The sequence below is a fragment of the Gobio gobio genome (genome assembly GCF_949357685.1).
Source record: "Gobio gobio genome assembly, chromosome: 5".
Taxonomy (NCBI): domain Eukaryota; kingdom Metazoa; phylum Chordata; class Actinopteri; order Cypriniformes; family Gobionidae; genus Gobio; species Gobio gobio.
Genome location: NC_137101.1, coordinates 19,409,217 through 19,422,403, shown reverse-complemented (window position 1 = coordinate 19,422,403; position 13,187 = coordinate 19,409,217). Strand labels below are relative to the sequence as shown.

Here is a 13,187-nt window from a genome sequence, read left to right as displayed (position 1 = left end):
TGGTCTGCCAATATCTTCCTCTCAGGTTCTCTTAATTTTAAAAAGGAAGATGTTCAACGTCAATTTCGTACATTTTTTAAAAGTGCAAGTTGGTTAATTGGTTTCTAATTAACATGACCTCGTCCCTAAAACTAACAAGCAAACGAATTGTCTTCATGAGAGAAGTAGCCTGTGAGTAGCCAAGCAAGGTCATCTGAGGCATCAGACCTACAGTCACTCTGACTGCTGTAATCCACTGTTGTCTTTATATAGGGACTGTAATGCCCATGTTCCACATGTGGGCAGGTTCTGCCAGTTATATATATAGACATTCTTAATGCTGAGTAGACCTAATACATTTTAAACTGTACTCTATCTATCTATCTATCTATCTATCTATCTATCTATCTATCTATCTATCTATCTATCTATCTATCTATCTATCTATCTATCTATCTATCTATCTATCTATCTATCTATCTATCTATCTATCTATCTATCTATGTTTTACTCACAGAAAAAAATCATACAGCCACATACAGTTAAATCATACAGCTTCTTATATTGTTTGTCATACGTAGGCACTTTAAGGTGGCACATGTCACGCTGTGACTGGCTCGCGGATCAAGAAAAGCAACAACTGTAAATTACTTTTTAGTGAACCCTAAACAAAATATAACAGATATTTTACAAATAGATAGGCTAAACATGTTTTATTGCAGAAGTGTAATGTAGCACATAGAAATAAAGATTAAACAATAATACACAATTTGGGATTTGGGGTATATTTAATACCCCATTATATTTAATTGCCTGTCTCTGTTATTTCATTGCTGATACGCTTTTGTATAAAGAAATAACAAATAGCTAATTTTGGTAGTAATGAAAAATATTATTTATATAAAAAACCATATAATAATGATAAAATACAATTATATTGAAATGACAATTGTGATACAAATATTTGTCTGGCAGATCTTAAAACAAACAAAAAAACAAAACAAAACAAAAAAATTGATTTTTGGCACGACCTTAAGAGAGTGCTCGCGTTTCTGACCACGTGATACGATTCCTGGAAAGTTCCTGGAAATCAGTCTTTTGTATACCAGTCATTTTAAATGAGGATTAACTCGTTAACGACGAGCGCACACACATACACGCAAAGCAGGAGAAAAAAAAAGATTCGTTGGAATATCGCTAAACTGCTGGAGAGAGTAATTATATGTGTCCAGCTCGATTGGCGCGCGCTGTAACGCGTTTGGACGCACGGCGCGTGCGGTGCGCCTGTAGACAGAGCGAGACAGACTGTCGCTTTTTGTGGAGTGTCGCTGCCGAAAGAATCAATGCAAATACAAGGGAAAACGCGTCCCGACCTGCTGAGCATCAGGGCGCGCTGGTCGTTTGACAGTGAACCGATCAGTGTTTCCCATTAATAAATGATGGGTCTGAATCATGGTGCCATTGAACGTCTGTAACGCGAAACGCGTTGGACTCAGGTTGGACTTAATTGCTTATCGCTTTCACTAAGACAAAAGGTAAGTGATGTGCGCTTTCTCCGACTGTCGCCGTTCGGGTTCAAGTTTATGTTAAAAATATGTTCTGCTTTATTTTTTGTCTCATATATCAGCTGAGCTACGTCAAAGGATTCGCGCGTGTAGAACTATCTTCATTTACACGTTTTATAGAAAATACAGTCGCTTGTCTTGTTTGTCACACTATCATTTACCAGAAGCTGTCAATGCAGTTTCCTAGTAAAGGCGGTTCTGCGTATTTGCCGTCTATTAAAGGCAGCCTTTGTTTTTTATTCCTCATGCACGTGCGCTATGAACAATTCACACAGAACACGGACGTTTATAACATATATGTGGCTCGTGACGGTTGTCATTTCGTTATTTTATCCCATTAAAAAACAACAACAGAAAAAAATAGTAGTTAAGGCTGACTGTTGTATTATTTAATGTAGATTAACAGTTTCATTTATCACTTTATGAGTGTATTTCAAATAACCAATTAGAAATGAGCTTCAGTGGTGAAATCACTATCAAATGTGAGCACCACCCTCCTGAGGTGACAGTAGAAGCTGTAAGGCTGTAATGTAAAGGATTTAAAGGACCAAAAAACAAGTTGGAGGTAAGAAGAAAGAGTGATTTCATATCTTTCTTATAACTTATTTTGCGAGCATGATAATATGTTAAATGGCAGAACTGGCATCATGGTTGTTTAGTCTAACAGCTTCTATAATGTTCACACAAGCTTTTCATCTACGTGTTAAACACTATAAATATCATGTCTAAATAGGCGGGAAGTGTTGTAAGGTTTTCCATTCCGCTGGACACACAAACACTGAACAAAATGCAGTGTTGCTACCATAATTGTGAGTGACTAACACACACACACACACACACACACACACACACACAGTGTCTGTACTGTTGAGCTGAAATTAGTTTAACTGTTAACTGTGTTTAATGAATTTCTATTTGTTTCCAATTTTATACGTTATTTTGAGTGTTTCCTATACGTGTTAAAGGGGTCATGAATTGAGAAATCTAATTTTCCTTGATCTTTTGACATGTAAGAGGTCATTGTACTATAAAAACATCCTTTCGTTAGTCCAAAATCAGCTTTCATTGAAACCAAGCTCCGAAAACAACTCATTTCGGATTTTGTCACATAACGCGGTGCGATGTCAGACCGCCTCAGCAGAATCAGATCAACGCCTACTTCTACATCATCACATCTTTGGCCCCGCCCACTGGCACATTATTGAGATGAGGAAAGAACATACAGGATAACTGTTCGGTACACTTCAATGTGGATTCTTTGGTATAGGCCTAAATCAAATGCAATTTCGCCGCAGGCTTTGCGAACAGACATTACAAACGTTCAACTTCACATTGTTTCACATGGTAGCATGAAAATAATCTGTTGTTTAAATTGTGATTAAATTATATACAGAAAGCGATCAAAGAACGCTTCCTTTATAATCGCTGGAGCTGTCAATTAAACAGCACAAGTTTATCAGTGACTGAGTAGACTCTCACCAAAACGCTGTCTACACTGCACAATGAATTTGTTATTGATGAAAGCATTCGTGAGAGTGCAGAAATTGAGATCACTGCATTCATATGCTCAACGGGAGTAGATCGAAATATGACAGTGTCTATTTACACTAAGTGCAAATAGCCCGCCTTGTTGGCAAATGCTATTTGCACTAACTTCGCCCACTGACGTCTGGTTCGGCCAGACAAAAGGACGGAAGATGCTAGTCTGAATAATACAGCAACAATAGTGTATGGGGTAAAGCGTGTGACAGAAAGATGACGCAAATCAACCCGAGGTTCGAATCCGCCTTTTGCCGAACTCGCTCTAATCCCTTTTCCCATCACATATCAGATCGGAAAGCCATTTATTTTCAATGAAAATTAAGAAAATATTTGAAAAGTGGAAATAAAGTGTGTTTATCGGTTAGGGGTAGGTTGTAGGGAGGGCTTTATTGTCCCAATTTGGCAGCTTTCATTTAATAATTTAAACATATATAATAATTTACACTCTGTTATTATTGCATTTAATGTACGACAACACTGAGGTGCAAATAGTATCTGCTACTATTTATAAGTATAAATATCATCTAATTACTATTTACAGTTACACTTGTTGCAAAGAAAATACACGTGTAAATAGAATCGATCACTATTTTCGCTTAGTGTAGCCTAAATAGCAGATCGCTAATAAATCTTACTATTTTACTTAATGTAAATTGAATCTAGTGCAAATATTATATAATAGTTCATCTCGGCAGCTGTAATTGTAAAAACGTAGTTAATTTTCAAGAGAGTTCCACATGTAATACTTATTTCATATTTAAAGATGTAAGCCAATCACAGCAGTGGGCGTTTACACTGAAGTCTCTCAGCAGACACGCCCCTTAAAACAGAGCATTCAGAGGTTAAATTCAGGGCAGAAAATAGCCATTTATTTCTAAATGATGACAATTTTTTATGTACAAATCATACTATCATAAGTGCACCAGGAGACATAAAGTGGTAAAAAAAAAAAATGCAGTTTAAATGTTTAAAATAAAATGAGGGTGACGTGGGATGGCATAATTTTGAACAAGTAAATTTGACTAGCACAATAAATTCACGCGTAAACATTTAAAACGGCCACGTATAGTGTTATAAACAGGTGGAAGATTGTAACAATAACACTCTTTGTACCTGACATTCATTTTCACAGTTTCACCTTTCATTTCCAGCTGACAAATAGCCTAAGGGAATATTATAGGTATTATCAGTGTTTGAAAGAAAAAAAAATCGCGCCATCGTTACAGACCTTGAAACAAAGTATGTTAGAAGAACACTCCCTATATTTATTTCTTATATAATGTTACGCGTTCTGTCGTCTAAAACGTGTTTGTATTTTCAGGTCGGCACAGCCAAACAAAATCCACGGACGCTGTGGAAGACTTCTCACATGTTTTGGTCGATTGTAAGAGCCAGTCGTCTTTGAGGGATAATTATAGACATTGACTGGATGCAGAACGCGGTTCTCCAATGACCTGTCACTCATCCGACTCCACGGAAAGCATCGAGAATGAAAGGAGATCGCAAACCGAAACCCAAGTCACGGAGTCCGAACAGAGTCGCCTTGCCACTGCCATGAGAGACCTTAAAAACACCGGTAAACGTTTACTGCTCGTTTCCATATTCTATTCATTTGTTCCTGTAACACTGACTGTGTTACACTGTGTTAATGTAGTAAACACAGCACCAGGCAGTGATTTATATACATAAAAAAAGAATCATTATTTTAAATGCGTCAAATGTGATGTTTAAAGTGATTATAACACATTTTAAAAAATGTGTTATAAAAGTTCAATAAAATGTTTAAAGGTCGTTTTAAGTGCACTTTAATCTCATAAATCAAACTGGCAGCAGGTCTGCACTATATCATGCTCTTGGGATGAGTTTGTTGATGTATTCAAAGCAGCTATGATTTAAAATGGTTGAAAATGTTGTTTCAGGATTGCTGTTTATTTATTCCTTTGTGTCATATCATTTGCATCTGGTGTATTTTTGGTATTGTTATATCAGAGAAATATAAGATGTCAGCATTTTTTTAACATCATAAATGAGGGCATTTCTTTTCCATCCATATAAAGTATACTTTTTTATCAGTTCGTCAATTTATTTAATAAATTAATGAATCCAAAATGGTAGATTTGGAATATTACATACGAAGTGTATATAAAATGAATTCAACGCCAATTAGAACAGCATAGGCAATATTAAGAACTATATCAGATGTTACAAATACAATGGTTTTTGTACCCCCACCTACTGAATTCAGAAGGCATTTTTGTCACTTTCTGTGGCTTTTTTCCCCACATGCCCCCCTTTATGACCCTGATATGAAGTATGTAAGTGAATGCAAGTAGGAACTATGTTAATTTCCTGACAAAAGCCTTAACTGTTTACATTTTCTGTTTGCTTTTGTGCAACAAAAGAATGACATTATCATGTCTAAGCTTTTGTTATGTTTCCTGGCCTGGCTGGAACATTTTGTCATGAATTGCTTGCATCCCTTTCTGGTTTCAAGTGCACTATAGTTGTATATGAAAGAAAAGAAAAATACAGTAATTAAGATGCTGCAACGATATCCATTTTTACGTTTGTTTGCTGCTGAGAAAAACAAATTGTGTAGCTTTTTTTGAGGAACATCTGTCAAGCATCTGCCTGTAAAAAAAATGATGAAATAGTCAGATGGTCTAGTTCAGTATTTCAGGAAAGATACGTCATTTTTGTTGACATATTTGCCGTGTTGTTTAGTCTTGCTGTGCCGCAGTTGCCATAATGTTTTCAATTAACGTTCATTTAACAGCTCATTTCGGAAGTGCTTGGTTTTTGCTGCATTATCAGATGAATTCGCTCAGTAAGTCATGGTTTTGTGAGCGTGTCCTTTGAGGGAAACTCTATGGCTCTCATATTACACAAGCAAACGACTGAAACATACTGTGGAAGAGGATACGTATGACCATCTGTGTGTCTTCTTTTCTTGGAAGCAGGCTGGTATTGGGGCAGCTTGACAGCCAACGAAGCCAAGGAGATCCTGCAGGACACGTCGGAGGGCACGTTTCTGGTCCGGGACAGCTCTCAGAGGGACTACCTCTTCACCATCTCTGCCATGACATCTGCGGGACCAACCAACCTGCGTATCGAATACAAGGACGGCAAGTTCAAGCTGGACTCCGTGGTGCTGGTCAAGCCCAAACTCAAGCAGTTCGACAGTGTCGTCCATCTCGTGGAGCACTATGTGCAGCTGTCCCGGACGTCTTGTAAGGACAGGACTACCTCTCTCGCCCCGTCCAATGGCACCGTGCAGCTGCTGCTCACGACTCCGGTGTACAGGGCAACACCGTCTCTGCAGCATCTGTGTCGTATTGCCATCAATAAAACAACACGGCGAGTACAAGAACTTCCTTTGCCGAACCGGCTGAAGGATTACCTGACAGACTACACCTATAATGTATAGAACCGTGGACGACAATGACCATAAGTGCTGAGGTTCTATGGATCATAGACCCAGTGATTATGGGGTGCTAATGTCCCGTTTAGGATCATTTGCCTGGGATCCCTCTCTTTGTGCCCAAGGACTACTCTAAAGGGATTGTTCACCCAAAAATTTTAATAACTACATGTTGTTCCAAACGTTCTTTCTTCTGCGGAACACAAAAGAAAATATTCTGTTTTTGTCCATATAATGAAAGTCAATGGGGTCCAAAACAACACTGCACTCCATTGACTTTCATCGTATCAACATTTTTCCAAATATCTTCCATGTTCCCCAGAAGAAAGAAAGTCTTGCAGGTTTGGAATGTCTTAAGGGTGAGTAAACAATGACTGAATTTTCATTTCTGGGAGAACTTTTCTGGGAGAACTGTACTGATAATACGAAGGATATCATAATGTTAAGTGTCCTTCATTGAGCACTTAAAGGAGCTGTATGTAGGACTGTGGCCAAAACTGGTACTGCAATCACTTTCAAATTACTGTAGAGCGGTGTATCCCCTCTCCCCCTCCCCTGACTCGAGGTTGCCAGATAGGCTGCAGGATCCAGCAGGAACGTAGGCTACTAACGTTACACGGAGCTTTCAATGGCAAGTGACGAGTCGTACACAGTAAGATTTTTTTCTTTCTGTTAATTGTGTTTATGCTTCAAGAGCGATGTTTTGTGAAGTAATTATGAATCGCAAAAATGTACTAATGGCGATTAGCCAAATATAATCGTAAATATGAACGCTCGTATGTGACAGTACATTCCCACATGAAAAAATACTATAGTAAAATTACAGCAAAGCTAAATAACATTAGCAATGGTCATACAGGTCAACTTGCAGCATGTTTTGTCCACTATATATGCGAAGAACGAATGAGGAATCATTTTTACTGAGGTAACGTTAGGCTACTGTCTCAAATACGTTTACACAGTGCTAATAGGCGTGCTAATGTTGTTTTCCTCAGCGTCCCAGCATAATGACAGAGAAACGGGCTCTGATAATGCATTACTAATGTTAGCAATGACGACTCGCCGTTTTTATTTACCAAACAATTCCTTAACGTTACCTTTTCAATTCAATGACCCACCTCCTCCATCTGCGCTAACCTAACGTTACTTTGCACGAACATGCATATCTTTGTTCGACTGTCATAAATATTTGAAATGTCCATTTACAAGTTACATTAAGTACAAGTTAGCCAAACATAGATGAACCTTACCTGTCCAGGAGAAAATTAGCAACGTTGGCATCAGTCTTCAAATTATTCTCCGTTTTCAGCCGTCTCTATCTTTCAAAGGCATCTCAAATCCTTGTTTTATTTCGGACACTGTCACAACTTTTTTCTGATTCATAACGAGGTCGTTTAGGTTTCGTAAAGTTAGACATTGTTTATCCAAAAAGTTTGTAGCTGCAGCTGTGGTAACTAGAGCAGAGCTGGCAACCCGAATGCAGAAACACTACTGACTTCGTGATTGGTAGATAGGTGGAGGGTGGCGCTTCAGGCCAAAACACAACATGTCAACATCAACATCAGTTGAGGGCTGCAACTTCACTTTTAAAATGACAATATCTTGGCCGGACAACCGTTGTCAGTGATATAAATATTTGAAATTAACATGATTTCTTAATGTCTAGTGACATATCAGGGCCATTTTATGATTAATTGAAATACATTTCTTACATACAGTTCCTTTAAGTTTATGACCTGTAGATATTCTACGGTCAATTTTTAAAGAGCGAGTGAACAGTATGTGTGAGGCACACTGGCCTACACCAAAATCTGTGGGTTTCTACCAGTTATACACCCATCAGATGGCCGTTCTTCTCTTTTAAGGGACCAGTTCACCCAAAAATGAATAGTTCAATAGGTACTATTCTTTGTTCTGTAGAACACAAAAGAAGATATTGAGAAGAATGTTATCCATATATTCAATGGGGTCCAAACCTATCAAGCTCAAAACTAGCAAAGAGACTCTTAAAAATAAAGGTTGCAAAAGTTTTTTTATGCCATAGAAGAACCATTTTAGGTTCCCCAAGAACCTTTCAGTGAATAAGTCTTAAAAGAACAATTTTGTTCTTAGTGTGAAGAACATTTTAATAATTGAACCTTTTTCCACTATTAAGAACCTTTTGTCCAATGAAAAAGCTTCCATGGATGTGTTAAAGGTTCTTCATGGAACCATTTATTTTAAAGAACCTTTATTTTGAGTGTGAAACGAATCTATACAACCCAACTGGAATATTCCAAGTCTTCTGAAATGCAAGGCTTTTTTTACTTTCAAATCATTGATCAAAGCACACATACACAGACCACATCAACAATGGTGATACGGACGTCAACTGACGTCAAACCTCATTGTGATGTTCACTGACATTTGAGGTATCTTTTTTGTGTTCCACAGAAGAAAGAAAGCCATATGATTTTGGAACAGCGTGATGGTGAGTAAATGATTACAGAATTTCCATTTTTGGGTGAACTATCCCTTTACTGAAGCAGGTGTCTGAGATGTTTTGCATCCTGTGTTTGAGACATGGGAGTGTGAAACTGAATGCTTTTTGAGTATGTTTTATTTGCTCATTATCCATGTTATATTTTTGTACTGTAGTCGTAGACGATCATTTGATGTCATGGTTGCCCAAGGAACTGCTGGGAATTGGCAAGTACCTTGCAATATGATATACTGTATACCCTGATGTGTCATCATGATAATGTAATACTTACTGGAAAATTACATTTAAAATAGCCCTTTAAAAAAAACCAGTCAATTTTAAACAACAAAACTTATATATTACTGTTAAAAAATGTGGGGTTTGTAGATCGGCAAATCTTATGAAGCAGCAAATCAGCATATTAGAACGATTTCTGAAGGATCATGTGACAGTATCTGGAGTGCCAACTACATAAATTGTGATAATATCACTGTTTTTACTGTATTTTTATCAAATAAATGCAGCCTTGCATATGAGACTTCTTCTAAAAACTGAATTGCCCCTCTGAATTGAATCTGATTGACCCCCAACCTTTGAAAGGTAGTGTATATTTAAAAACAAAACTTGCTAACACAGGTTCTTGCCATTCTCCAGGCTTTAAGGGTGTGTGTTTATGTTATGAGTTTTTTATTGGGTGTGCAAATGAAATACACCACCGGCTTAGTATTTTGTTGCACATTCTGAACCAAGAGGTAATTTAGCAGCATGGTTTGTTTCTGCTTTTGTTGCATATGGTCAACAAGTTATGGCCTGTGTTAACCCTACCTCAGGAGGGCGTCTTAATAAACCTGCATGCTGATTGGTCGTATTAAGAGAATATTTGATTCTATACTGAAGTGTCATTTTTGACACAGACCAAAAAAGACATTCTAGGTCAGAAGCCTTTTTTCTCCTCACTGCTATTCATGGAGAGATTTGTAAGGATTTTCCTTTCAAGTACCATACTAATCTGACCTCCTTTTCTATTTTGGTCTAACCAAACATACATAATTCTATTCCTTGAAGAATGGGGTGCTCAATGTCCTATTCACCATTGTGCTTGAGTGCTAAATTCCTGCATTTTTTCTCCGTTCTTAGTCTTTCAATTAAAGCATTCGGATAGTATTATCCCAAAAGCATTGCTTTGAAAATGATTACTGATTGCTGGGTTGATTTAGCAATTTTTTTTAATTCCTATTTAAAGGTGCAGTGTGTAATATTTATGAGGATCTATTGCCAGAAATGCAATATAATATACATAATAACGATGTTTTCAGTGGTGTAAAGTCCTTACATAATGAACTGTTGTGTTTACAGTGAAGTCGCCATTTTGCGCCTTCATGTTTCTACAGTAGCCCTAAACGGACAAACTGCTTTACAGAGCGATAGCTACTCTCTGCTGTCTCAGACGATGACATCTTTGTCCTGTGTCGGCCACCGTAGCTTCTCTATTTGAACGGTGAGTGGTGGGTGGTTGCAATTCGCAACCTCACCACTAGATTCCGCTAAAATTTACACAGTGCACCTTTAATATGACTGAAAATGAAATCAATCTACCAAGGTACACCAAACTTTTATCATCAGGAAACTATTCTCAGATCAACATAAAAGATCATTCTGCCAACATCTTTCAGATCCAATATACTAATGTCATTTTTATTTTCCGTCTTCCTTGAGGACATGGTATATCTAGGGTGGGAATCATGCATAAGTCTGATATGATCTCTTTGCCACTACAAAATTCCACTGATATCATTTTACAACTTTTGTGCTGCATCAGGAGTGAATGGATTGTCTCCCAAAAAGTGAGAAATAAAAGCAATCATAGCTTTAATTCCTGTTTTGTGACTGTCTTTTTGGGTACTATCTGAAATGACATGCCTGGGAGATATAAAAATGTATTTCAGTGCAGAAAAACATCCTGAAACAAACTTGTACTGAAAACATACAACCCAAGTTTCTAGTGTTTGTTTGGTTGTTAAGTTAAAGTGAAGATTCACCCTGGAATTTGATCATTGATTCGTTAATCCAACAGTGCTTGGATGGACATTTTTATTTTTATATGACATTTCATACATGCTAGCACTATAATATTTCATATATAAGTATTTTTGTTGTGAACATTTTCAAGTGTTTGTCTGTGAAAGTCAATTTGCCCAGTACATGTTCCATTTCCACAGCTTTTCTTGTCCCCTCGATGTTTTTTTTTCTCTTTTCATAGCTCGCATCAAAGCATGGAAATTCTGAGCAACATTTTGAGTCACTTCATATTTTCCAGGGATTTTTTGAATAAACTGTGTGTACAAAGGCTGTGTATTCACGGACGTTTCCTCGAGAGGCAACTGGCTACCCGATCAGCTCAAGAAAGTGACTGTTTCTCTGTTAAATATTGACACCATTCCCAAGAAAGAGCTGCTAAATGCTGGAGTTCTCCTTGTCACAACATAAAAGAGTTGTTCAGTTAAAGATAACGTGGAGATATCACTGTTTTCCAGGTAATCTTAACTTCATTGGATTTTACATGGAAATTGGATGTAATTGACCCCACAAGTGCACCGTCAGTTTCTGCAGTCACAAACAGAATATTAGATGATCAACGTAATCCTATCCAAGTTCTCCTTATTTTCACTATCCCTAAAGCATAAAAACTACATCTTTAGAAACCATTAGCTGAGTTCAAGGGAATAAAGACACAGACACCATGTTTTATGTTACACCAACAAAACTGTTAACTTGACATTAGGCACCAAATAAATAAACAAAATATCAGAAAACACCTTACACTTTTTGTATGAGATCACTATTCACTTAAATGTTATTTAACATATTTTAAATATGAGAAAAGAACAAAACAATAAACTTTAAGGTATCTGACAAAATTATTTGGCCCAAAAAAATGAAAACATGAAAAAAGCCACTGAAAAATACATACATTGTCTACAACATATTCAGTCATTCATATTTCGTTGCTTCTCTCATAAATTCATAATTTCTGAAAATATGTAAATGTTTCTAGGCCGGACATCACTTTTGTCCATACTGTAGCAGGAAATAATGTTACCGATTTAATTTCAATAATTACAATGTGTTTCCTAGAAAACGTAGCTTTAGTTATAGCTTTAATTTATTTTTATGACATTTTGACAAATTATTGGTTAAAGTTAAGTTACTAAGTATAACTATAAGATATTTTTTGTTTGTGATCATTATTTGCACTCACTGATTAACTTAATTCAATGTATTTATTTACATGTAGAGCCAATGTAATGGTATAGATACATTTTTATGAATATGTTTTTAATATTTATAATTAGTTTCTTTTCTTAAGACACAACATGAAATTAAAGGTAGTTTTGAATGCAATTCCAGAAGAAATCTTCCAAGAATCCCTGACATCCAAACATGTTGACCTGAAACTTGTAACCAAGATGACCTGAACTGACCAAGTGAAGAATATTCTTAAGTTCATATCTCGTTTCATGACCGGACCTGACATTGGCTTGGCGAACGTCTTAACAGCTCAAGTAGTCAAGTAAACAGGATTTAAAAGGTTGCTTCAGGGGCAAGTGATATTGAACTCTCACACATGCACAGAAAACAATTCAATGGACGATTGCAGCATAAAGTCTTCATGCCATGTTGTACTGTACATCTGATAAACCAAGCCTAATGCAAAGCAAAAGCATGTGACACCTTTTGTACCATTATGGTATTACCATGATAATATCTAAACTGTTCATTCAAATTTGAGACAGGTGTGGCATCACGAGCAGAAGTACAACATACAGGACATTACTCAGAGCTAATTATGAAACAGATTATAAATATGCAATAATAAAACATGATCAATTCTAAACTAAACTGAATAAAAAATGAAATATGTCTGAAACTATACTATACAGGTAATTTTCCGACAAATATCCATGTCCTTAATCGACACTGAGACTTCCAATTTAGCTTGAAGTCCATAAGCCTCAAAAATAATGGATTCTCCGAAGAGAAAATCCTTGCAAACAGATTTTAAAAGGCTTAGTGTAAAATGTGCTTGATGGTTAGACCAGGGTCTTATATGCCGTTGTATAAGGAGGAGCCATACTGTAAATGTAATTAATTGAAAATAAAGGGCATTATTTGTGTGAGGACATGCTGCAAGAGGCAATGATGGTATGGACCCTCAGGA

At 36.8% G+C, this 13,187-nt stretch overlaps 1 protein-coding gene across 2 annotated transcripts; it reads left to right on the top strand.

Annotated features, from left to right (window-relative positions):
* The first annotated feature begins 1,079 nt into the window (after positions 1-1,079).
* socs2 (suppressor of cytokine signaling 2) lies at positions 1,080-12,834 on the top strand. Of its 2 annotated transcripts, XR_013816605.1 has the most exons (4): positions 1,080-1,514; positions 4,408-4,662; positions 6,047-7,138; positions 8,941-12,834. XR_013816605.1 is itself a non-coding variant. In XM_079818238.1 (3 exons), exons 2-3 carry the CDS (start codon positions 4,536-4,538, stop codon positions 6,511-6,513), a joined length of 594 nt encoding a protein of 197 aa, XP_079674364.1. In that variant the 5' UTR covers positions 1,080-1,514; positions 4,408-4,535; the 3' UTR covers positions 6,514-12,834. The 2 variants fall into 2 exon arrangements, 1 of the variants encoding a protein (XP_079674364.1); XM_079818238.1 differs by having other exon boundaries at positions 6,047-12,834.
* Positions 12,835-13,187: the final 353 nt, after the last annotated feature.

Bases quoted from the DNA above. Each gene is read 5' to 3' on its own strand.
- socs2 (XM_079818238.1), top strand. From the start codon at position 4,536: ATGACCTGTCACTCATCCGACTCCACGGAAAGCATCGAGAATGAAAGG. The intron at 4,663-6,046 runs GTAAACGTTTAC...TCTTGGAAGCAG, and splicing joins GAGAGACCTTAAAAACACCG to GCTGGTATTGGGGCAGCTTG.